This window comes from Asterias amurensis, chromosome 19 (genome assembly GCF_032118995.1).
Source record: "Asterias amurensis chromosome 19, ASM3211899v1".
NCBI lineage: Eukaryota > Metazoa > Echinodermata > Asteroidea > Forcipulatida > Asteriidae > Asterias > Asterias amurensis.
This window is the reverse complement of record NC_092666.1, coordinates 8,687,721-8,711,270: the sequence shown is the minus strand read 5'-3', so window position 1 is coordinate 8,711,270 and position 23,550 is coordinate 8,687,721. Positions and strand designations below refer to the sequence as shown.

Genomic DNA, 23,550 nt, shown 5'->3' with positions numbered 1-23,550 from the left:
GAGAAAGAGGTAATTTCTCACTAAATAAAATAAGAAAAGACTTCTGGCTAATGTAGAAGTCTTTTATTCTTATCTGAGAGCACACCAATTCGTCAAACAAGGGTGTTTTTTCTTTCATCATTTTTACTCAACTTCGATGACCAATTGAGCCCAAATTTTCACAGGCTTGTTATTTTGTGGTTATAATGGGATACACCAAGTGAGAAGACTGGTCTTTGACAATTACCAAACGTGTACCTTCCCTTTAAAAGCTTTCTGCCAGGGCTAATTTCATTGGTCTGATTTTTAGAAAGAAATTACAGAGCTTGAACTTAGACCAGATAGATATGTAGCTACTTTTTTGAAGCAGAAACAATGGCAGAGAACTTTGGGTAGGTTTAGCAAAAATAAGCAGGTTACCTGTGCGACATGAATGCTGACATGATACATTAGGCTGGCAACCTTGTAAGCATGAAGTTGTTGTGCTTAGCAACTTTGTGTTCTCTATGAATTCAGGCCCAGATTGAAATTGATCTTTTGACTTCATTCTGTTTTTTACCTTTTATAACAAATGATATCAATCATGTCAATGGAACTTAACTCATGTCTTAAAAACATTACTTTCTCCCCACCAGTACGATCGTGTCATGGAAGGCGTTCAGTCAGAGCCTGTATGAAGTTCACAGTTTCCAGAAAGGACTGGAGGCCTACGCCCTCAAGACCACCATCGATCTGACGTGCAACGACTACGTCTCCAACTTTGAGTTTGACGTCTTCACCCGGCTGTTCCAGCCGTGGAACACCATCGTACGCAACTGGAACTGCCTGGCCGTTAATCACAAGGGCTACATGTCTTTCATGACGTACGATGAGGTGAAGAACCGGTTGCAGTCGTACATGGATAAACCAGGAAGGTAAATTTAAATACAGGGACCTGTGGTAAACGCATTAATAATATCAAAGTCTTATATAGCGCACGTATCTACCAAACAAGGTACTCAAGGCGCTGAGTATGTACAAACTTTCAGAAAGGTAGGTTATTACTGCAGAGATAAATTTTGAGACCCAATTAGTTAGCACCTATAAGGGTTTACAAGGTGCTTCATGTAGAGCGCATACAGCAGCCACAGCCAGGGAACACCAGGGCGAACCCCTTCGCTTTTCGAAAAGTGCACTGGGTTCTTTTACATGCGTTACACAACACATAACATGGGACCACCGAAGGACGAAGCAATGGTTGTGTTGCTTAAAGGAACCAAGTGTCACAGCTTGGGATTAGAACCCACACTCTGCTGATCAGAAACACCAGAGTTTGAACTCGGTGAGCTTAACCGCTCGGCCACAACACTTTTATTCTACACGTATTGTTATCTTACATACATGTAGGCCCTTTTCAAAACGCGGCTTTGGCTTTGGATGCGGCTTGAGGCTCCGTTCTCTCGTCTGAAGCTCTGAGGCGCTTATACGCAAGGCATGCGCAATTGTCAAATCAACCGGTGGGGCCAAGCTAGCCTGAGCCGAATCCAAAGCCGAAGCCGTCGTTTCGGAAAGAGCCACAGGCATGACAGGAAGTAACGTAGCTAGTTGGAGGCAGTCAGGTTTGCTCAGTGGTTTCTCTCCATGCCTTTAACCTCTGTGAGCCCCTGTTTGAGCTTGTACGAGCCTTTCATGATGGGTTTTTCAGTCCCTACCTGGCTGCGTGGATTTTACCCCAAGGGGTTAATTCCTCTAGGGGTTACCAGCTCTCACCTCGCTAAGCGTTGATTGTCAACGCTTTTTGAAAACACTATGTCGTTTTCTTTAACAAGAAGACACTGTTTTCAGCTGAAATGTTCACAGGTGATCTTTATTGTACACGTATACGTGTACATTTGTAGGGCCTACCTTTCTGGATAATTTGTCCTACAGTCGTATACATGTACATGTAAGTCTATAAATCAGTATTGCTTTTTTCAAAAAACAACCGATGACCCTACCTTTTAAACTTGATCATTTACTGTCACAGTGATATTTACAGTATGTACATGGACAAATTGTGTCCATGTGTACTTGTACATGTACGTACATTGTATCTAATCATGCGTAAGGGTTATAACTTGTGCCGTTGCACAGGCTTACACTGACTGTACACTACATGCAAACTAAAGTTAACCATTTCCTTGTTTCGATGGCTAATGACAATATGTTCCTGGAGAAATATATTGCAAATACAGTGACTGACAGTTACAGGGTACAGTATGAAGATAAACACCAGTTTCTGCTGTCAAACAATTAATTTTGTCTGTGTCAAATAGTCTCTTAAAGGAACACGTTGCCTTGGATGGGTTGAGTTGGTCTTTGAAAAGCGTTTGTAACCGTTTGTTATAAAATTCATGATTAGAAAGATATTTTAAAAGTAGAATACATGTATAATGATCCACACAAGTATCACTCGAAATTGCGTGGTTTTCCTCTTACCTCGTCGTCAAACACGTTTGGCCATTTATTTTTTATATGGGAAGTCAAATTTTGGACTCCCATAAATGGCCGACCGTGTTAGTTCGCAAAGTTAAAGGAAAACCACGTAATTTCGAGGCAAGTATAATGCATGTGTGAATCATTGTATTCTACCTTTGAAAAACATCTTTCCAACCATACTCATTTTTATAAAAAATGGTTAGAAAACGCTTGTTATTGATCAACTCGTCTAATCCAAGGCAACGTGTTCCTTTAATTTAATAGCTCTTCCGCAAGAGTTTGATGCATTTCTTTCTAAGTTGTGAATTATATGCACAGTAGTTTATTTTGGTTCGTGGTTTTTTATGTCATTCTGCTTGCTAATATGATGGAAACTCAATCATCATCATAGCCAGAATTAAGGAGAGTTCCATTTCTAATCTGGGTCAATTCACTTCCTGGAATTTTTGTTGGAGAGAATGTATGACTTGCATACGTCAGTAATATTATGTACATTTAATGTGGGTATTGTGTACGAGCAGAAAAAAAGGAGAGAAGTAAACTCGAAGGGGGAAGTGAGTGTTGTGATAAAAAAAATTCTATGACAGAGCCATTGAACACCTGTACAATGGATGGTACATGTACCATGATAGGGGGCCTACTGTAATGTTCATCCATTCAAAAGCAAACTGTACACTGTACATTGTACTTGTCACGCTTGTTGTATACTGTCATGACTGTACGTACGACACCCTAGGCCTACTACATACATGTACATTGTAATAACAAGTGCTTTTTACAATGTTATCATAAATTAACATGGAACAAAAATCTGAACCGATTACAAATTTCACTTTCATTTCAAAACTGTGTGTGGGCGAGTCAATTTTAGAAAAAAATCAAACTAATTTTTTTTTTTTTTTTTTTTGTCAGAATTTGAAAGTTTAGTTTTCCTCTTTTGTATGATTAGCTACTTGACAACATATTTGACACAATTGAGCATTATTGGGATGTTGTTATTTGGTGATTCTACACTGTACGTTGAATGTGGCGTGTAGTGGCCGAGAGGTCTAGTGCACTATACTCAAGTTTTGGTGTTTCTAAATAGTAGGGTGCAGGTTCCAGTCCTAGTCTTGACTTGTTCCATTTTTATTTCGCTGGTGGGACTTGTCCGGTCTAAAGGTTACTGGTCCACTTTTTACTATGTAAAACTATTAGTCTGGGGCCTGCGGTGTGGGGGTGTACAAAATACAGAGGGCCTTTGATTACTGTTCTGAATTCGGAACTCTTATCATATTTAAAGTCACCTGGAAGTGGTATTTTTTCAAAATAAAGCTTTTGTCACTAATATATGTGTTTTGATGAGTTGAATGTGAATAAACAGTTAACTAAGGTTTTAAAAAATCAGTTCTTGTGTTATTTACAAATTTAAGAGTAGACCCCGACCCGAGAGGGCGCTGTTCGTGACGTCAATCGAGGCAGACTTTGCCTGTAATGCGTAGAGTAAACACAATTGCAAAGTACATGTACGGACCAAGTCGAGAGTTTGTACGTTTAAACAAAACATTTTTGGTTTTTTTCCGGCATTGCCGACCAGGTGTATTGCTGCTGAATGCAGAAAAACACTTTTTGAAATGTACCAACTCACGACTTGGACGTACATGTACTTTGCACGTGTGTTTACTATACGCATTGCAGGCAAAGTCTGCCTTGAATGACGTCACAAAAGGGGTAGGCGGAGTCAGCCCCCCAAACAACTTTATATATTTTTTAAACATAAAAATTGTGACAAACAATTACTAAAAAAATTGTTTTGTTGTTCGTAAGCATACTCTTATGTTTGAAAGAAAAAAATTCTATTTCCAGGTGACTTTAAATTTTCAAAACAGAGTGTTTACCCATGTAATTACATGGGTAATTTAAATGAATTTTAAAGGCAGTGGACACTATTGGTTATTACTCAAAATAATTGTTAGCATAAAAACTTTCCACGAAATTGATTTTGAGATCTCAGAGTTAGATTTTGAGGTCCTGCAATCAAGCATCTGAAAGCACACTACTTTGTGTGACAATGGTGTTTTTTCTTCCGTTATTATCTCACAACTTCTTCGACGACCAATTGAGTTCAAATTTTCACAGGTTTGTTATTTGTGCATGTTGAGATACACCAAGTGAGAAGACTGAGTCTTTGACAATTACCGAAGGTGTCCACTGTCTTTAACATACTTTCCACTATGTTTCTTTCAACAGTTACATCTTCAGAAGTGAGAAGACTGGTCTTTGACAATTACCGAAGGTGTCCACTGTCTTTAATATACTTTCCACTATGTTTCTTTCTACAGTTACATCTTCAGACTGAGTTGCACTCGTCTTGGTCAGTGGGCTATCGGTTATGTCACTCAAGAAGGAAGCATTCTTCAAACCATACCCCAGAATAAATCACTATGCGAGGCCCTCATTGACGGAAATAGGGAGAAGTTGTAAGTTTTGTTTCAGATCTCGCGTTTAGTAGACAATAATACAAATAGTGAAACAGCGCCCTCACTGAGGTCAAAGGAAGACTTACATGTATCATTGGCTGAGAGTTGTGTGTGGCGTGTACGAATGTGTGTGCGTGTTTGCATCATTTTGCCTCAAAAATGGCTGTCTACAGTATGCAGGGGGGGGGGGGGGTCTATCCATTAGTCTTTGAACTTTAACCCCACAGTCCCAAATCCTCTAAAATCCTATTCAGAAAGTTTTGTGACTTAAATTGCAGGCCAAAATAGCAATTGCTTATCATTGTGCCAGGCATCTCAATTTTATCATAGTCCAAACATTTGGGCGTTGAGTTTAAAAACATGTACCATAGAGTAGAGTATTTTGATGAATTTAGTACTGTTTTTTCAAATTGTCTGCTCTTGAGCATGTGTCCAGGCACACCAATCTAGAGACAAAAAAAAAACTAGGTTACCAAACAGTAGAGTAGAGGATTTTGTAAGAAAGTGGCAAAAGGCACAAAATGATGCTCAAGGGTCAATGCATATTGACTCATTGCACAAGTTTAACTGGTTGTTTAAAGGCACTGTACACATTTGGTAATTGTCAAAGACGAGTTTTCTCACTTGGTGTATGCCATCATAAGCATAAAATAACAAGCCTGTGAAAATTTGGGCTCAATTGGTCATCGAAGTTGCGAGAAAATGCTGAAAGTAAAAACACCCTTGTTGGACGAATTTGTTTGCTTTCAGATAGTAATAAAGGACTTCTAGCTAGAAGTTTTTTAAAATTTTAGTGAGAAATTACCTCTTTCTCAAAAACTACGTTACTTCTACGTTTCCCACAATGTTTTATACTATCAACAGCTCTCCAATGCTCGTTACCAAGTCAGTTTTGAGGTAAATATTTTGTTTTTAATAATTACCAATCGTGTACCTTCCCTTTAACTCGCTGGAGAATGATAGTAACAGTGGGTGGGTTAATCGTATACTGAGTGACAATTTTCTTTTCCAGCTATCTACTCCCGGACAGGGACGATGATAATCGAGACCTAAATTCCATTAATAATAATGTAATAGCCTCTTGAGGAACACATGGATCCACATAAGAAATGATAGTAGCAGTAGGAGGGTTAATCATGTACTGAGAGGGCATTTTCTTTTGCAGCTGCATGTATCTATGAATTCCCAGATGGGGACAACGACAATCCAGACCTTACTACCATCAATTACATGTAAGCCTCTGGAGGAACACGTCCACATGAAAAAATGATAGTAACAGTAGGAGGGTTAACGGTATACATGTACTGAGTGGGTATTTTCTTTTCCAGCTATCTATTCCCGGACGGGGACGACGATAATCCGGACCTAACATCCATCAGCACTAAACCTCTTGAGGAATACATCCACATAAAAAATGATAATAAGAGTACTTGTAGGAGGGTTAATGGTATACTGAGCAGCCATTTTCTTTTCCAGCTATCTATTTCCGGACGGGGACGATGATAACCCAGACCTAACTTCCATCAATACTAAACCTCTTGAGGAACACATCCACGTGTCGCAAGATCAGTACGCCCTCTACTGCGAGATGGGCTCCACCTTTCAGCTCTGTAAGATTTGCACGGAGAATAACAAAGATATTCGCCTGGAGCCATGTGGACATTTGCTCTGCTCTTCGTGTTTGAATGCTTGGCAGGTAAACATGAAGATGGCATTATCACTTGTGTTTGATTTGCTTCTAAGAAAAGTTGAAAACAAACAAAAAGCTACATAACAGTAACTTAAGTTGGCATTTTCCTCAAAACTATTTCTTTTCATCTTAAAATTTGCATTGTAAAATGTAGGATCCAAAATTAACTATTGGCAGGTAATTTAAAAATGAAGACTAGGATGCATTATCGCCTGGTGATCTGTTTTTTTTTGTGTTGATTTATTTATTTTTCATGTAATTTGCTTTTCTTTTTTTTTTAAATAAGTTAAAAACAAAAAGTTGGGCTAGCTTAAGATGCCATTTTCCTTGAAACTATATTTGTTTTCTTCTTCAAATTTGCATTGGTAAATACAGGGTGCAAATTAACGGTTGTCAGTTGGGTCTGCCATAAAATCATTCAGACAACCTATGTGATGAAACCGTCAATGCCCGTTGGGCAACCATTTAAAAAAAGGAACTTTGGCCTTGTACTCGAAAGATCGTTTGATTTTTCCAGATACATGTAAGGCTTAATGAATGATGTACACATGTGTAGTATAAATCTACGTACATGTATGCAGGTGATTAGCAAATTGCTTCAGAAAGCTTCAAAGATCGTTTATAAATCACTATCCCATAAAGAGCATTGTGCAAAGCATTTGATTTTGTTCTGGCAACCAAACTCTTTTGCAGGCAACCTGATTTTAAGTTATTGGTTGTCTAAACTGTATTAATTTTGTACCCTGGAAAATGTTTATCAAGAAATTAAAGTTGATGCTGCTAATTTTTGTTATCTGCCAAAATGACAAATCTGATTTTGTTTAATTTCTTATTTCTCCCCAAATTTCCATGTCTCTCCTCCCTCCGTTTTCTTTGTTTCATATCCATGACTTTGTTGCCACTGTAACAGACACGAATGAATGCGAATAAGGTAAGTTCTGCAGTCTGTTTTTTTTTTGTTTTAAAAAAATCCCAACTTTTTAGCCAAAGTGTGTTCGCAGTAAGAATTTTTGGGAAAGATTTTTTGTGTGAATTTATTCAGTTCCTTATTTGGTGATAACCAAGTAATAAATCATATTGTTATTGTCACCGCCGCTTTTTCATAAGGCTGTTAAGCACACAAAATTGCTTAGCTCAGAAAGTTATTTTTAGCAGTTCTACATGTAAATATGTTTATTTGGTTTGCGGAAACACCATGTGTGTATCTACTTGGCGGGTAGAGTTTGTTCTTAGAGAACTTTCTTGCTTTATTCTACTACCGCGGAGTAGATAATCTGGGGTTCGGGAGACTTCTCAGTTCTGAAAAGAACTGTCCTGCTTTTAACTATTACCTGGGCAGATGGTATACAAAATAGACTTGGACTACTTCTTTAGCTTATAGGATCGTATTTAACTGTACTGCCGCGGAGTCAGTTCTGAAATTGGTCTTAACGTTTCGACTAGCTTGCTCTAGGAGACTGACTAGAGCAAGCTAGTCGAAACGTTGAGGCCAATTTCAGAACTGACTCCGCGGCAGTACAGTTAAAAACGATCCTATAAGCTAAAGTAGTAGTCCAAGACTATTTTCTATACCATCCGCCCTGGTAATAGTTAAAAGCAGGACAGTTCTTTACAGAACTGAGAAGTCTCCCGAACCCCAGATTATCTACTCCGCGGCAGTAGAATAAAGTAAGACAGTTCTCTAAGAACAAACTCTACCTGCCAAGTAGGTACGCTCATGGTGGTACCGCAAACCAAATAAACATTACCTCACCATGCAATGCCTCAAATCCTATATTCATGTAAATTGATTACCAGCCAAAATATTACGATGTATGTTCATAATCTGTGACTGGGTACCCGTTTTGTTTTACTTGCAAATAAGTTTTACTCACTTGTCCCTGCTTAACAGCTTTATGAAATTAAGCCAACTCTGTTGGCAACTCTGACTCTTAAAGGCAGTGGACACTATTGGTAATTGTCAAAGACTAGCCTTCACAGTTGGTGTATCTCAACATATGCATAAAATAACAACCCTGTGAAAATTTGAGCTCAATCGGTCCTCGAAGTTGCGAGATAATAATGAAAGATAAAAAAACCCTTGTCACACGAAGTTGTGTGCATTAAGATGGTTGATTTCGAGACCTCATGTTCTAAATCTGAGGTCTCAAAATCAAATTCGTGGAAAATTACTTCTTTCTCGAAAACTATGGCACTTCAGAGGGAGCCGTTTCTCACAATGTTTTATACCATCAACCTCTCCCCATTACTCGTCACCAAGAAAGGTTTTATGTTTATAACATTTTGAGTAATTACCAATAGTGTCCACTGCCTTTAAAACATCCTACACCATGTACACTACACTTCAATTCATTTCAATGCACATTTTGTTTGCATGTTGACAATGACTGAAACAAATAACAATGAGTATAATTATGAAAAGATGGATGCCACATAATTCAACAATAAAATTATTGAAATATCAAAGATAATATTGATTTATTTTTAAATGCTAACCCAACATGCAGAGAAAACAGTAAGCATACTCTTTTGTACATTTCCCTGAGGCAGACAAGGACTTGGACACGACAAGAAAAAAATCCCAATGACAATGACAATAAGACCAGACTTGTAAATTTCAATAATTATCAAAACAACAGTCAATGTACAAGTGTGTACTAGATATATGAATACATTCAAAAGGTGATGTTTCAGTTTGTTAGAGAACGACTTGAGTGAGCGAGACTAATTAAAGGCAGTGGACACTATTGGTAATTACTCAAAATAATTATCGGCATAAAACCTCACTTGGTAACAAGTAACGGGGAGAGGTTGATAGTATAAAACATTGTGAGAAACGGCTCCCTCTGAAGTGACGTAGTTTTTGAGAAAGAAGTGATTTTTCACGAATTTGATTTCGAGACCTCAAGTTTAGAACTTGAGGTCTCGAAATCAACCATCTAAACGCACACAACTTTGTGTGACAAGGGTGTTTTTTCTTTCATTATTATCTCGCAACTTCGACGACCAATTGAGCCCAAATTTTCACAGGTTTGTTATTTCATGCATATGTTGAGATACACTAAGTGAGAAGACTGGTCTTTGACAATTACCAAAAGAATTAGTGTCCAATGTCTTTAATATTCAAGTTGAGTTTACATGTATTCCAGAATAGGGTGCCACGAGATACATAACGTGTACGTATGTGTGTGTGTACATTGTTGTTTTTTTGAGAAGGGCAGACCAATTGTCAACTGTTAATAAATTTGCAGGATTTTCATTCTTGTACAATCTCATCCATGCTTTAACCACTGTGAAAAACCAAAGTTACTTTGGCAATGAAATGTCTGTTCATTCTAGAAGTTAAAGTCTTCACAGTAAATAATTTATTTAAAGATCATAAAAAGATGTTGTTGTGCATACATTAAAACTGATTGTTCTCAATTATAGAACTGCTCCTATCCGGATTGTTTATTGAGAGTAAAGATCAAGAACAGTTATAAAATTCTTCACCTAATAAAATGTGATTGATTGTATAAATCCTCCATTTTATGGAGCTGCTACATGTATGCTAAGAATGGAAATAAATCAAAGTTGCCTTTTAACATCGGACAAAAATGAAAAGTTGCATCCCCTTAGGGTGGATCCCTCTGCCGTTGCTTCCCAGGTTGTATCAAAAACTTGGGCGTTTAATATCCCCCTGACTTTATGGCAGTAACACAGGTTCAGGCCTGTATGCTTCGTTTCTGAAAGGGCAGGGGCACCAAGGCATCTTCTCCTTGGTACAGGGCACCCTACATGTATGAGTAAATTGCAAATTTCTACTGTGAGTATTTCAAGGGCACCAAGGCGACGACCAGGGGGCATGGAGGCAATCGCCTCCGTTGCCTCCGTGAAGTATCAGGCCTGCAGGTTGTTTAATCCTACATGTATTTGATGTTATGTTATAAAAACAAACATGCAGGTTTTGTGGCTGATGTCCTGTTCTTATCTTTCAAATAATAAACCTCAAAGGTTAAACTTGAAGGGTTTTTAAGATAATGATGGTAGAAAGCTTCCCTTAAAAAAAATTAGGTATTGAGGTGGTGTAGTTTTTGACAATTGATGAGTAAAACAATTTCACAAAAATAATTTTCATCTTAGTGTTTATTTTAGCATACAACGGATGTATGTTTTCTCTTGAAAACATTGCCCTGTGATTTTTCACCTTTTTTACTCAAAAAGCTGAAACTTCTACAGGTAAATTATGTTACAAACGTCTTCATTCTCAGTGAGTAGGGATTCATGTCATAGCCAAAAACATGATCTACAAAACCCTTTAATAATGAAAACGTTACCCTGTGATTTTCACCTTTTTTACTCAAAAAGCTGAAACTTCTACAGGTAAATTATGTTACAAACGTCTTCATTCTCAGTGAGTAGGGATTCATGTCATAGCCAAAAACATGATCTACAAAACCCTTTAATAATGAAAACATTACCCTGTGATTTTCATTTTTTTTTTTTCTCCAAAAGCTGAAACTTCTACAGGTAAATTATGTTACAAACATCTTCATTCTCAGTGAGTAGGGATTCATGTCAGAGCCAAAAACATGACCTACAAAACCCTTTAATACAGGCATGCAAGTTTTTGAATGGTGTCCTGTTTTTGTCTGCGTAATTTTTTAAGTCTTTCAAGTCTTGAAAGATGTTCCCATTTGTCTTGTTGTCTATAGGACAGTGACGGCCAGGGCTGCCCATTCTGTCGATGTGAGATCAAAGGAACTGAGATCATTGTGATTGACCCCTTTAATAATCCTAGCAGGGATGAGAGACATAACGAAGCGATGGAGAAACACGACTTTGATTTTGACGATGATGATGATGAGTGTCTAGAGGTAAGTAATAAAAAATAATAGTAAACCTTTATCATGCTGTCTCCATCTTGGTCATGTTCCTCGTATTGAACAACAATAATGAATGCTAGTTATCAATTTTTTAGTTAGGAACCAAACTATTTTGTTCTTCCAGCCTCGGTTTGGTAACATTGATATCAATGGGAGAAATCCAAGATGGCTGCACCCTGAAAAAGGTCTATAGTGGCTTCTTATAATGTGCCGTATTTTTCACCGCGTGAGGGCGCTCTCAAACATATTTGTATCACTTCCAAGGTTATTTTCATGCATAAATTTATTTTAAAGTCAATTGTTGCTGATAAACCTTGCTATGTTTTTTCTTTCTTTCACACCAAAAGCTTCCCCCATCAGAACCAGTCTATGCTGCACCACAGAAGCCGCCCCGAGCCGAGCCCAAGAGGTCAGGCATCGGCAACCTCCCAGCTCTTCCCCCTCGTCGGCCGTCTCCTAACGTCTCACCCTGCTCATCACCGAAATCGCCTCGTTCATTGATGTGCGCTGGTAACGACACCGAGGGCGCTACAGGTGGAGGGAGTAAACCCTCCTTCCCGACCCTTCCTCCGCGCCGCTACTTGGATGACCGGAGTGATGGGGAGTCTTATATCAAGGTTGAAAACCACAAATCAGGTGCGGTGGTCAAAGACCTGTAGGCTAGACAATCTATGCAAAGAAATGGCTTGACCTAGACAAAAATTACAACAAAAATTATATTGTCAGCAAATGTCTCTTGGAACCCTCCCAAACAACATATAAAAAAAAAGTAAAAAATAGGAATTAGGTAAATATGTATAACTTGCATAAATTAAAAAATGGAATTTTTTGCATCTTTTTTTCACTAACATGTACCCAGATGCCCTGGAAGTAGACATGGTAGGAGAAATTATATCATTGTCACATCGTACTTGTATAAAAAGGTCTCTTGCAACTCTCCAAAATAACTTTTAAAAAAGTAGGAAAAGGAAGTACATGTAAGCTACATGTATTGCTTAAATTTCTGCTTATTTTTGTTGTCTTTCTTACTGTGTCTTTTCGTTTTCTTTTCTCCAGTTGCCAAGCCGTTACAGGCACCAGACAGTCTCTACGATCATCCTCCTCCTCCGCACAGTGGACCTAGGGCCCGCTTAACGCCCCCAGCAACAACAACATCAACCGATCTGATCTCGCTCTCCATGCCCGTAAAAGGTGACAACAGCTTGACCACATGCAGCCCCGCTGCCATGGGTCACACAAACCTTCTCTATGAGAAGCTAAGCAATGCCCAGTCGACGGGTCTTTCCACAGCCCCTGGTTGGTCCTCCTGTGACTCCCTCACCAATCCTTTCCGACTTTCTCTCAGCGACACCAGCCCCGACACCCTTGCTGGGCTTAAGGGGAAACCCCTGGTGCGTAGTGCCGAGGCGCTGGATACCATGCTTGGTGACCCGTTCTCGGCCTTGCATCTCCAGCAGCCTGCAGAGGGCGGCGTTCTGTATGTTAATAATCAGGAGTACCATAATCTACCCTCGCCTCTGCACCCCATGAAGCATCACCCAGGGCCCCCTCTTGCTTCCCAGCTGGAGCAGCACGTTGCCTACGAAAATGTACCGCCCTTAACCAAAGCTCTAGGTACGCTTTCCCTCCTTTCATTTCATTTCATTTGTGATCCATGGTCTACGAGATGAGTCAAGTGTTCAAACGCTACTAGACCCCCCAAATAAGGGTCCGACGTCTTGGGCTCGATTTCACAAAGAGCTGAGATTGATCTTAACTGCGTATCACTCTTAACTGCTAAGCAAAGTGTGATGTTAAGTTTCAAGTCACTATGGTAATTGTTGACAACTCATCTTAAGGGATTTGGGTAATTTTTGTAACACAAAACACAATGTCCACAGTTTTACATTACACTTACACCGTTGAAGATAATGATAGTAGAAAGCTTACCTTTTGCTGAGGTGCTGTAGTTTTTGAGAAATACGTAAAACAATAGTTACAAAACTACGTTTTACATGCCAAAATAATGTTTGTCTCCGTGGCTTGTTTTACTCATTTCTCAAAGACTACAATACCTCAGTATAAAAGGAAGCTTTCTACCATCATTATCTTCAAACTGTGTGAGTTTAATAATAATCCGTGGACATTGTGGTTTGTGTCAGCTACAAAAAGTACCTAGACCCTTTAAGATGAGTCTTAGTTATTTGTGAAATCGAGCCCTTGTCTTTCAGAGAAATGCAAACTAAAAAAGAAAAAAAAAAAGGAATCTCGTAAATCAACCTTTTTGTTGGGTTTTTCCGGTCAATTTTTTAAACGGAATTAACTACCCAAAAGACACACACAGTCCCACTCAGGGAAACCATTTGCAGCTGCTTATGTTGCGTCAAATTGTTATTTCATGTATTCATCCAATAATGGCAGAACATTTTTGGAATTGTGGCAGAAACAAAAAAATTCTATACATCTTTATCGTAGGAAGTTTTAGTTTCAAATCCTAACAAATATGAAAATACTTATTTGAATATCGAATGAACACGGATCAAAGACTCATTTTGTAGAACTTGGACACGAAGTTCACTTGATATTTTCATTTTCGTCCTAGGGTTGCCATGGCAAATTTATTTATTGAAGAACAAATTGTTTCTTTTTTATGTGTGAGAAATTTGCTCTGCACAGTATATATTCATAACAAAAATGCAGCAAAATTAACGACTAAACGCCCGGTCACGTATGCCCCGATAACGAGAACGAAAATGAGAACAATGAAAATGCATGCCCTCGATTGGTTGAATGAGCGTGGGTGTAGTCTGCGTTGAGCATTTTAACAAATTGAGGTTGTGCATTTTTATTGTTCTTGTTTTCGTTCTTGTTATCTGGGCCTGTGTGACCAGCCACCGATTTCACAAAACTATTCCTAACTTAGGATTAATCTAAGGACTTAGGACGAGTCCCAACCCTGCACTGTAGCATGCAGACCTTAAGATTAATCCTAAGTTAAGACGAGTTACTCGTCCTAACTCGAGATAAGACGAGTCCTAACTCTTTGTTAAATCGGCGGCTGGCCTTTAAGAGTTATAATAGTATAGACACTTGAATTATTCATTGAGAAAAAAAAATATTTCCATGGTAACCCTTGGAAATTGCTGTTACATCTTGTGGTGGTTTGGTTGCTTAATAATTTGATTGCAGAGATTTTTGATTTCTTTTGTAGGCACATGTCTTTGTTCTTTCTTCTCATTTTTGTTCCCCCCTGGTGTTTTTAATCCTGCGTTTGATGTTCCTGCACACAATTCAGCAGCCACAAAATTAGCGTAAATAGAGTAGTTCCTTCAACTTTTATTTTTTTAAATGGTGTAATTCTGAATTATTAAAATCAAGCATCATATTCTTCCTGCTTTAGGCTGATTTCTGAATTTTTTTGTTTTTGGCCTTCAAAAACTTTCTGCAAAAATTTGTAATATTTGCACACAATTTTAGTTCAAAGTTTAAACACTTTTTTTTCCCCCTGAGAAAGTTTCATCTTCGCCTCTCATCTTACTGTAAAAAAAAAACACAAATTGTGGATGATTTTGGTGTGGGGTGTCACATAATGTAATTGTTACTAGCAGTAGTTTTACATTCTGTCTGTATCAGATTGTCAAACCTTCCTATCCCGGTTGTTTGTGTTTTTATTGACAATTAGAGAACATTTTTGAGCCAAAGCTGGTGTCATTTCAAGGGAGCGTCTCAAAAGTCTAAGGTTCTAGTCGCAGATCATTCTCGTGGGTGTACGCCACAAATCCATTGGACCGCCGGAGTGTTTCACTTGACCGCATTATTGTGCCGAAGTACGGGATAATTTTTATGCAAGTGAATGTGCGAAAGGTTAAAAAAAAAACAATCGGGCGGTTACAACGGAAGGGTCTATGAGTACGTGCTGAAACACTTATCCGATTCATTTAAAAGATTCGTACTGTTCAGACTTTTGAGACGCTCCCTGACACCTGTGTGAACTTTGACCCAGTCCATGTGTCCCTGTTAATTTCAACTGGGCCAATTTCAACTGGGCCAATTTCAAAGAGTTGTTTAAGCACATACAAATTTTGCTCATTATAATATTGGTAACCAGCTAAAATACCTTGTCACATGTATCATCTGTGCTTAGCAGCTGCCTTCTTAAGCAGCTTTTTGAAATTGGGCCCTGGTTTTCGTTTTCACAGTAGGTATTTAGAACCCCTGTCTTATAGTGTTCCCCATCCCATCCCTGAAATCCTTTTTCAGTCAAACATCCATGAGTCTGTTATCACTGTGTGTTTATATACAAAGTACTTGTAATGACTAAAAGGGCGTTACATTCATGTATGAACAAGAAGTGTAAATTTGGAAAAACTAAATCAAAATCAACAAAACAGGGTTTTTCTTTGAAGTTGAATGTTTCCAACAAAGTTCTTTGGAGACCGCTCTTGATCAATAAACTCCATTCACAAGGAGCTCTAAATACAAAAGCATTTTTATGAAATCCATAAAAAACTGCACCAACTATCCTATAGTGCTAAGCCAACACCATGTTCGATGTATCTTTTAAATATACCTAACACACAACAGACACGTGGATTTTTGGCCTTATGTTGAGGTTGTATTAGATTGTCTGGCTTTAATTTAAAGGCAGTGGACACTATTGGTAATTACTCAAAATAATTATTGGCATAACACCTTACTTGGTGACAAGTAATTGGGAGAGGTTGATGGTATAAAACATTGTGACAAATGGCTCCCTCTGAAGTGCCATAGTTTTAGAGAAAGACGTAATATTCCACGAATTTGATTTCGAGACCTCAGATTTAGAACTTGAGGTCTCGAAATCATGACAAGGGTGTTTTTTCTTTCATTATTATCTCGCAAGTTCGATGACCGATTGAGCTAAAATTTTCACAGGTTTGTTATTTTATGCATATGTTGAGATACACCAACTGTGAAGGCTAGTCTTTGACAATTACCAATAGTGTCCACTGTCTTTAACAGTAGTCCATATCCAAATTGAGGGCTACGGCTTCAACTGTTGCTAAAGTTGTTTCTAATGATGATCCAGCTGCAGCTGTAGCTGTAGTCGCTGATTTGGACATAGCCTAAGTCTATCTGTTGCCCCGTCAATATCCTATTCTGATTGTGTAGAGATTATTGATGGTAGGTACCAGACCAAAGCCATTCATCAGTTCATGTAGATGCTTGTTTGAGGTGACATGGTTGCAGATTTACTAACTCACTCAGGGTCATTGTCATCAACAAATCTACCCTTATTGGGGTATACTTCTATCCCGATTGGTAGCCTTTCAAAGTGGTTGGGTCAAAAAGAAGTTGACCGAGATTTATAATTTGAAAACAAAACAGCAACTGACACTCAAAACCCCAGCGAAGCACATATAAATATGCATTCTTTTTTTTAAATAGACCTAACTCCTCTTATGAATCATCAATTTGTTTCATTTTTTTTCAGATGGGCAGGAAAGAATGCTTGTTTAATGTGTTTTGTTGGGGTTTTGAGTGTTAGTTGTTGTTATGTTTTTAAATTGTAAATATTGGTCAACTTCTTCTTGGCTTGCCCTGTATATTTCACCAATCAGGGGATATTTTGGTAAGTAAAGTCTTTTGCATTAGAATCACCAATACAATCATCCCCCGATTGGGGTATACTTCTACCCAAGTCTAAACCCTCTTCTCACAATGGACATACTGAAAAGACTGCTGACAATGACTCTGTTTTTACTAAACCTCACAATCACACACATCTCTGGCAACTTTCACAGAGCAGCTAAGCAGACATTTAATTGAGAAGAATAAATTTTGCTAAGCATTATCAGGCAGACTTCCAGTCAAAGTACATGTACATACTTTCTCTAAGCAGGTTCGGTGAGTAGCCTATGCAATCTCAAAAGCAGTAGCTGTGCTGCTTTATGGAAGTGGTCTGCGTTTAGAAATCCCAGCTTTCAGTTTGCTCCCTGTGTGGTTCTATGGTATGTCACTTTGTAACTTGGTGGGGTCATGAGGTCAGGGGTGAGTAGAGGTCAGGTACTTTGAACAAGACTTGGGTTGTGGTCTTGAAGCGAGTGCATTTAGCAGCAGACGAGCGGAAAGTTCAGAAGCTGTACAAAAAAGCGTGGAGTAGTTTGGGTTGTAAAACCCAATGCTGGTGCCGTCATCGTGTTTTCTTAATTTAGTATCAGGGGCCTATCCCAAACCAAGGCTTAGGCTACAGCTGTGGCTTTTGCTCTGTCATCATGTTTAGGAGCATTTGATACACATTTCCTGCTGGCTGACTAATGATATGCCACATCTGAATTAAGTGACTTCGGCTGTGGCTATGGCTCTTGGATACAACTACAGCATTGGAGAATACGGTTGTAGCCACTGCCGAAGGCATCAAGGTGGACTTGGCCTGACAATCTATTAAGCCAAGTCCGAAATGGTGACTTCGTCCACAGCTACGGCTAGATCAGCGCGACTGCAGTGTTGAAGAATAGGCATGCACTGTACGTGTGCGATCTAGCCGTAGCTGTAGCCAAAGTCGCCAGTTCGGACACGACCATACTTTGATTGCAAACAGGCAAAGCAACAAGATAGCAGCTTGTTGATATTTTAGGCCCCCCATTGTTTTTTTTTACACAGTATATAGGAGGATACAGACCCGTCAGTTTAATTGATGAACTTAAGACAATGATAACTAGTCTGTATGTGTTAAATGGCCAGGCACTATCATCATGAACAAAGCAGGGCCCAATTTCATAGAGCTGCTAAGCACAAAAATTTGCTTTGCATGAAATTTCTTCCTTGATAAAAACAGGATTACCAACCAAATTTCTATTTGTTGCATATTACTTGTTACTGGTAACTCAGCTGTTGTTTGCTTATCCTGAAAATCGCGTGGAAATTTGGTTGGTAATCCTGTTTTTATCAAGGAAGAAATTTCATGCTAAGCAAATTTTTATGCTAAGCAGCTCTATGAAATTGGGCCCAGGCCTGCGGCTGTACATGGAATTATGAACTCTCACCAACTTGTGGCATCCTCTGTAGATACAGACTGAGGGCGCTCGCGTGCAGTCACTTGGTGGAGTTCATAATTTCATGAACATTCACAGGCCTGTTTCGGTCGTGGCGATAGTGCCCCTTTAAGCCCAGTTTTCACTTTACGTAAATGAGGATATGGAGAGAAAGTTTTGTGATGCATACAATCACTACACGTTTTTTTCATGTTTTCTGACTGTGCTGTGAGAAGGTTTGCTTCGCTTTTACATTTCACTTGGGAGTATGAACCGGGCAACAACCACATTTACATTATGACAACGTGTGGTTTTTTTTTTAGCCAAGACAAAGTCTATTGGATCTGCATTGACCCAATGTCTAGTTGTAGAAATGTTTCAAGAAATGAAGAAGATGAAATTTATTTTAGTCAAACTTTTAACAGAAGATCAGTTTGAAATGTTTGATATATTTATTAATTTTTTATTACATTTTTTGTAATCCATTTACATGTATTGAATACCATGAAAAAGAAATTTTAAGCAGTTTTATAATTTCAGATTTGTAAAATGCAAGCTTTCTGTTGATAAGAAGTAACTACAACAAGTAAACTTATGGGTAGAAGCAAAGAGCGAACACTCCTAAAAGAGATTTACACACGACTGTACCTGCTACATAACTTTAAAACACAGCACAAACTTTTGAGCGTGTTTCAGTATTTTCTTTTTTCATTGTGTGGATTGACAAAGTTGCCTTTCTGGGTATATCAAATTTCATAATTTTAATTGATGTGAAAATCTACTGGTTGTGGATGTTTCTTTAAAGACACTTGACACCTTTGGTAATTGTCAAAGACCAGTCTTATCACTTGGTGTATCTCAACATTTTGCACAAAATAACAAACCTGTGAAAATTTTAACTCAATTGGTCGTCAAAGTTGCACGATAATAATGGAAGAAAAAACACCCTTGTCACACTAAGTTGTGTGCTTTCAGATGCTTGATTTCGGGACCTCCAAATCTAATTCTGAGGTCTTGAAATCAAATTCAAATATTTTTGTGGAAAATTACTTCTTTCTCAAAAACTACGTTACTTCAGAGGGAGCTGTTTATCACAATGCTTTATGCTATCAACAGCTCTTCATTGCTCGGTACCAAGTAAGTTATTATGCTAACAATTATTTTGAGTAATTACCAATAGTGTCCACTGCCTTTAATTGAAGTTTGATTTGAACTATTGTGTGTTTAGGCGAGAGAGCTTCACCATCTGATGAGTACGATATTCCTCCTGTACGTGTACACATGCCCACTAACTCCCAAGTCCAATCAGCAACTCAACAACCAAGAACACCAGGTAAGTAGCTCCAAGTAAATCCCATAATAGTCGGCTGACAAATAATAACAATAAACAAAGTAAATCCTGCTGATCAAGACCTAAGTGTCGGGTCGAAAATTTCAGGTATGAAATTATTTTCAGTGTTGTGATCAAGAGTTAAACCAAATTGTATCTAACTACTGACACAGATGAACTTTCATGCTAACAATAAAGTAAATAATTTGAGAAAAGTAACGAGGTCGGTGTAGTGGTGCCTTCGCCGCACCTTCCACCTCTGGGACCCTGGTTTGAATCCCACCAGGGGCACTACATGTATGTGGATTGGGTTCTCAGTCCCTGGCGGACTGCATGGGTTTTCCCCTGGAGTATATTCTCTGTGGTTTTCCTCATATTTACATCTAAAACTCAAATTTCTTCATTGTCAGTCGATCCCCACCAACTGCTTGGGTTTTCCCTGGAGTATACTCTCTGTGGTTTTCCTCCTACATCTACGTACAACTAAAATTTCTACATTGTCTTCATCTCTTCTCGTTTGGCACTAAAGAGTGTTTAGAATATTATCTAAATCCAAACTTAACTGTCAATGCTTTTCTCTTACAGTCCGAGAAACACCAGAAGACTATGACATTCCTCCTTTACCACCCGTCGGTTCTAGATTACAAGTAAGTTTAAACAATTAGGCTTTATTTGGTATTTCGTCTTACACATAGTATACCTATTATTAAACTGAACACTTCTATTTCCCAACCCTACCCAACCCTACAGAATATGAGAAAGAAAGAAAAAAAGGACAAGGGAGAGAAATAAAAAGCTTGATTTGTTATTGTTCTTTGACATATACACCTCTTTCTAAACTTAACATAGGTCTCCACCAACCCTACCCAACCCTACAGAATATGAGAAAGAAAGAAAAGGGAAAAGGGAGAGAAATAAAAAGCTTGATTTGTTATTGTTCTTTGACATATACACCTCTTTCTAAACCTAACATAGGTCTCCACCAACCCTACCCAACCCTACAGAATATGAGAAAGAAAGAAAAAGGAAAAGGGAGAGAAATAAAAAGCTTGATTTGTTATTGTCCATCGACATGTACACCTCTTTCTAAACCTAACATAGGTCTCCACCAACCCTACAGATTATGAGAAAGAAAGAAAACAAGGAAGTTAAACAACGAAAAAAAACATTAACATTTAAAGCCATTGGACCCTTTCGCCTCAGAAAAAAAAAAAAATGTGCACAGATTTACAAATAACTTACAGGGTTTACAGAAGGCAATGGTGAAAGACTTCTCTTGAAATATTATTCCATGAAATGCTTTACTTTTTGAGAAAACAGCAAAACAATATAAATTCTCGTTAACGAGAATTACGAATTTATTTTAAACACATGTCATGACACGGCGAAACGCGCGAAAACAAGGGTGGGTTTTTCCGTTGTTTTCTCCCGACTCCGATGACCGATTGAGCCTAAATTTTCCCAGGTTTGTTATTTAATATAGAAGTTGTGGTACACAAAGTGTGGGCCTTGGACAACACTGTTTACCGAAAGTGTCCAACGGCTTTAACACAGAAAAGAAAACAGAAATTGATTAATAATCTTGAATATAGATCTTAGGCATGATACTCTTCCTACTTTAATCTGATTTTAACTTTTGAGCCATCTGGATTTTTATTTATTTAAGTAGCCTTAAAAGTACATTCATAAATACCTCGGACAGTTTCGCTATTCCTATTGGTGGAGAGCGCGTCACGTGGATGTGTATAAACCTTTGTTTATGGCCAGTAAAAAGTGTTGAAACATAGGCATGACAAGCGAACTTGCACCTGTGCTTTTAAGACAGTTTCTTCATTCCTATTGGTCGAGAGCAAGGGCTGAAACAGTTGTGCCACATCACCCGATACGCGCGACGCGCACAGCATTCCCTTATAAGGAGTTGTTTACCCGAGGGCCTTGACTGGGACTTACCATTTCATAGATGCTGGAGGGGTGTTGTGTTGAAGGAAATCATTGAAGAATTATAATTTTTGCATTTATTTTACCTTTTGATCATACATGTAAGTGTTGGTTTTTTTTGATCGAAATGTTATTTATGAATGGGAATCAAAGTGTATTGAATCGGTTTTCAACTAGTGGTTTAAGCCAGCCGAGGCCTGGTTCTTGATAATTTACCTCGACTTTGTCTCGGTAAAATTATCAAGAACCAGGCCTCGTTGGGATTAAACCACTAGTTGAAAACCTCTTCATCACACATTGATTCCCTTAATCAAGCCTGTACTGAACGTCAGCCCTTGTACTCCATAAACTCTTCCCACTTTTTTCCATGTGCCGAATATCATGCCTGTTATCTTGAATATAGTGAAGGTAGTTGTCCCTGCTGAGTTCCTGTCTCCAAAGGTTGTACTTGTAATAAGCAGGACAGTTTGTTTCAGAACTAAGTAGTCCTCTTAAAGGAACACGTTGCCTTGGATCGGTCGAGTTGGTCTTTGAAAAGCGTTTGTAACCGTTTTTTATAAAATGCATATTGGTAGAAAGATGTTGTAAAAGTAGAATACAATGATCCACACAAACATGCCTCGAAATTGCAAGGTTTTCCTTTTACCTCGTCGACTAACACGTCGGCCATTTATGGGGGTCAAAATTTTGACTACCATAAATGGCCGACCATGTTAGTTCGCACAGTAGAAGGAAAACCACGCAATTTCGAGGCAAACTTGTGTGGATCATTGTATTCTACTTTTAAAACATCATTCCAACCATATGCATTTTATAAAAAAACGGTTACAAACGCTTTTGTTTTGACCAACTCGTCCGATCCAAGGCAACGTGTTCCTTTAACTCTGAAATGTATTCTGCGGTCGCAGTAATAAGTAATACAAAAAGCAACACAAGCGGAGATCAAATTCTACACGACAAAGACGATATATACACATAGTGTTACCGCAAACCAAATCTACATTGATGAATTTATCTCACTATGCAATTACTCACTTACTTTGCATAGACAGCTGGGGTCCGTCGCGTCGATCTCCAATGTCCACGCTTCCTAGCTAGGTTCCAGAGTCTGCTAGGTTTCACCTTTCTTAGTGAAGCCATTTGCTCAATTCAAGATGTCCTCTAGATCTTGACCAACCTGGGGTCAATTTCACAAAGAGTTAGGACTAGTCTTAAAGGAACCTGTTGCCTTGGATCGGACGAGTTGGTCTATAAAAAGCGTTTGTAATAAAATGCATATGGTTAGAAAGATGTTTTAAAAGTAGAATACAATGGTCCACACAAGTTTGCCTCGAAATTGCGTGGTTTTCCTTTTACTGTGCGAACTAACACGGTCGGTCATTTATGGGAGTCCAAAATTTGACTCCCATAAATGGCCAACCGTGTTCCACGAGGTAAAAGGAAAACCCTGCAATTTCGAGGCATGTTTGTGTGGATCATTGTATTCTACTTTTACATTATCTTTCTACCCATATGCATTTTATAAAAAAAAACGGTTACAAACGCTTTTCAAAGACCAACTCGACCGATCCAAGGCAGCGTGTTCCTTTAACTTAGGACTAGTCATAGGATATTAAAAACTTAAGGCTAGTCCTAGAAAGTTATAGGACGCGTAACTCGTCCTAACTCAAGATAAGACTAGTCTTAAAGCCATTGGACACTTTCGGAACAGAAAAAACAAACTAAAAGTTCACAGATTTACAAATAACTTACAGGGTTTACAGACGGTAATGGTGAAAGACTTCTCTTGAAATATTATTCCATGAAATGCTTTACTTTTTGAGAAAACATTAAAACAATA

General features: G+C 38.5%; 1 protein-coding gene across 3 annotated transcripts in view; it reads left to right on the top strand.

Moving 5' to 3' along the window:
* The window catches only part of LOC139951566 (E3 ubiquitin-protein ligase CBL-C-like), a 36,582-nt gene that overhangs the window by 7,795 nt on the left and 5,237 nt on the right, over positions 1-23,550 (top strand). Inside the window, exons 2-10 of one of the 3 annotated variants that reach the window (XM_071950509.1) lie at positions 615-893; positions 4,758-4,895; positions 6,372-6,591; positions 7,496-7,516; positions 11,280-11,441; positions 11,798-12,086; positions 12,507-13,064; positions 19,671-19,775; positions 20,358-20,419. In XM_071950509.1, coding sequence (XP_071806610.1) covers positions 615-893; positions 4,758-4,895; positions 6,372-6,591; positions 7,496-7,516; positions 11,280-11,441; positions 11,798-12,086; positions 12,507-13,064; positions 19,671-19,775; positions 20,358-20,419 — 1,834 coding nt within the window. The remainder of the gene's footprint in view (positions 1-614; positions 894-4,757; positions 4,896-6,371; positions 6,592-7,495; positions 7,517-11,279; positions 11,442-11,797; positions 12,087-12,506; positions 13,065-19,670; positions 19,776-20,357; positions 20,420-23,550) is intronic. The other 2 variants (XM_071950511.1, XM_071950510.1) reach the window with 2 other exon arrangements.